Source organism: Medicago sativa, chromosome 7 (genome assembly GCF_051527215.1).
Source record: "Medicago sativa cultivar Bolivia chromosome 7, Bolivia_mono, whole genome shotgun sequence".
Taxonomy (NCBI): domain Eukaryota; kingdom Viridiplantae; phylum Streptophyta; class Magnoliopsida; order Fabales; family Fabaceae; genus Medicago; species Medicago sativa.
Genome location: NC_140755.1, coordinates 100,196,241 through 100,199,437, shown reverse-complemented (window position 1 = coordinate 100,199,437; position 3,197 = coordinate 100,196,241). Strand labels below are relative to the sequence as shown.

The 3,197-nt window shown below is 40.9% G+C and overlaps 1 protein-coding gene across 1 annotated transcript; it reads left to right on the top strand.

Moving 5' to 3' along the window:
* Nucleotides 1-1,303: 1,303 nt before the first annotated feature.
* LOC146911201 (uncharacterized) lies at nt 1,304-2,299 on the top strand. The gene has a single exon (XM_085729502.1). The coding sequence runs from the start codon at nt 1,304-1,306 to the stop codon at nt 2,297-2,299; it is 996 nt and encodes a 331-aa protein (XP_085585628.1).
* The last annotated feature ends 898 nt before the right edge of the window (nt 2,300-3,197 follow it).

The following is a 3,197-nucleotide window of genomic DNA, read 5'->3' as shown; positions in this document are numbered from 1 at the left end:
ATAAAATGTAGATAATTAGGTCTTCCTTTTTTTAATCATTTCAAAGTTTCATTTTTTTTTAAAAAAAAGCAAGCAAGTTTATAGCACAAAACGTTAAATAAAACCAAAAGGTTCTCGTAGAGTACTACGAATATTTAGGGTGCTAATACCTTCCCTAAATATAACCAACCCCCGGACCCCCCAATTTAAATAAATTTTTTCAAAGTCGTGAAATAAAAAGTGAGTCAAACGCTAACCAAATAGCTTTGATCTCCGAAAAATGACGCGACAGAAATGGCGACTTCACTGGGGACCCCCCTAAGAGGGTTGAGCCTAACTTGGTATTATTTAATTTTTGTGCTATAACTTGCTTAAAAAAAAAAAAAAATCAAAAAAATAAAAGATAGAAATTCGTGTATATGTCTGTTCTTCCTTCTTCTTTCTCCTTTCTTAAACGTGAGTGGTGAGATAAGTCCTACACCCGGACTTGAGGGAACTTAAGATAGGATCGGGTATAATCATAGTATCCATGCCAAGAGTACTCTTCGGTATTGGTACATGTGATAACCCACTCAATGGAGGGATCTTGGAAGTATACGTTTGTCGACGTGAGTACTCGCGTATGGCATGTTACTTTCAAATGACCGTCGAAGTTGAGAACCTTTAGTCACCTTTAACCCATCTTGGCTTTTTAGGACGTGGTGCGGTGGCTAGTCGAGAGTACTCTCGTATTGGTCGTCACGCGATACTACACCCAAACGAGACTAACCGATGAATATTGTTGGAACGAGAGTACTCTCGTCACCTAACAAATATCCAGACGTGGTTGAAAACTTTGGGAACCTTGATAGAACCCTTGTTACATGTGCAAATGAAAACCTTAGCCTTTACCAAATGGCGTTGTTACCCCTAAGCTCCAACATTATGGACTTAACCTCACCATGCATACATACATTCATTCATAAAAACTTTTTCTCATCAAAACATCGAAGGACTTAAATAAGTCGTCTTGTAAACATCATATGTATGAACCTTATAAAGAGGGACACCAAGGAATACAATTTCAAAGGTCTTAAACTAGACCCTAGCTTTGGTCGAGGACTTTGTCTTTGGCTTTGCTTTTAAGGGAACTGTTTTTAACATTTCAAATTATCAAATGAAACAATATTCCTTATGATGTTTACAATTACTTTGACAAGTCCTTCGAAAAAATGTGTCCTATTTTTGCATAAAGCATCATGCATCATTCTGCATTTCATAGTCTCAATTCTGAGTCTCACAAATTTTTCTCTTCCATAAAAGGTCAACCCACCTCGAAATTGTCATGGCGTCCTCGTCTGAAATCAACTCGCATGTACAACACTCGAGCAATCATAAAGAGAAGATGGATTTTCTCGAGCAAGAAAATCAATTGCTTCGGGAGGAAATTGCAGCCATGCAGACCAAGATGGACGAAATGACTGAATTGATGAAGACACTGACGGTTGCTCAAGCACGTCCTCCTGCTCCTCCTATCAGGACTCAAGCCGAAACTGTTTCTATTGGCCCTGAATGGATGTTTTGTGCCGATACTCCGGAGTACTCTGCTCCACAACGTTCCGTGCCCTGGTTCCCGCCTCTTACTGCTGGCAAAATACTCCGTCCCATTGCTCGTGAAGCTCAGATGCCTACCCATCAATATGTAGCTCATGTTCCTCCACCTCCTATGAGAGCTCCTCCAGTCACTATGACCTATTCAGCACCTGTGATGCATACCATTCCACAAGAAGAAGAGCCCATCTACCATTCAGGGGATATGGAAGCCTATGATAGAGTGAATGACTTGCAGCAAAAATATGATGAAATTCAGCGAGATGTGAGAGCCCTCCACAGGAAGAAAGTATTTGGGAAGACTGCTTATGATCTTTGTTTGGTGCCAAATGTTCAAATACCCCACAAGTTCAAGGTACCGGACTTCGAGAAGTATAAGAGAAAATCATGTCCTGAGGAACATCTAACAATGTATGTGAGAAGAATGTCTGCCTATTCCAAGGATGATTCAGTCCTTATCTATTTCTTCCATGAAAGTTTGGCTAGTCCTGCCTCAAAATGGTACATGAATCTAGATAAAACAAATATCCAAACTTTTCAAGATCTGTGTGATGCTTTTGTGGAGCAATACAGTTACAATGTGGATATGGCCCCAGATCGAAGTGATCTACAAGCTATGACTCAGGGAGACAAAGAAACGTTCAAAGAGTATGCCCAGCGGTGGAGGGATACTGCTGCCCAAGTCAGCCCGCGCATAGAAGAGAAGGAGATGACCAAGCTCTTTTTTTAAAACTCTCAGTCAGTTCTATTATGTGAATATGGTCGGAAGTACCCCCAGGGACTTTGCTGAGATGGTTGCTACGGGTGTACGACTAGAAGAAGGAGTCCGAGAAGGACGATTGATCAATGAAAGTGTCCCCGCTAGTAGTTCGAAAAAGAAAGAGCAGGAGGTTAGTATGGTGAAAGGGCGGCCTCAGCAAAAATATTCGGCCTATCAACATGTGGCCGCTATTACACCCGTTCACAATATCCTCAGCAACAGTATCAGCAACATCAGCCTCGACAACAGGCCTCAAGGGCACAATTTGCCCCGATTCCCATGAAATATGCGGTTTTGCTTCCACAGTTGCTCGAAAAGAATCTAGTCCAGACCAAGTCGCCTCCTCCGGTGCCAGCAGGATTGCCAGCATGGTATAGACCTGACCTTTTCTGTAACTTCCATCAAGGGGCACCTGACCATGATATTGAACATTGTAATGCACTGAAGAAAGAAGTCCAGAATTTGATCCGGACCAACCGCCTGACCTTCTAAGACTTAACACGAGGAGTGGTTAGCTGTAATTGGGTCGTTTTTGATGTTCCTTCTACTACTTATTTGTTCAAATAATGTTTGTTTGTCGCTTTTCGCTTTTCAAAAATCCTTTCGTCCCGCCCGAGACGAAAGTGAACTTGTGTAGGGCTTTTTGCTTCATGTATTTTCCATCATTAATAAAAAGGTCGTTTTGGTCCCGACTTTGTTTTATTTTGTGCTTTTTCTGGAAAAATGGTAATACAAAAAACCAAAAAAATAAATTTCATTCTCAAATATCTGCATAATCATAACTTATACTTGCTTGTCAAAATCAATAATCAAATCATGCATTAATAAACCCGTTGAACACATTAACCATGTACTCTCTCCCAACTTT

What these genes read in the sequence shown, in the direction of transcription:
- LOC146911201 (XM_085729502.1), top strand. Translation starts at nt 1,304, where the DNA reads ATGGCGTCCTCGTCTGAAATCAACTCGCATGTACAACACTCGAGCAAT.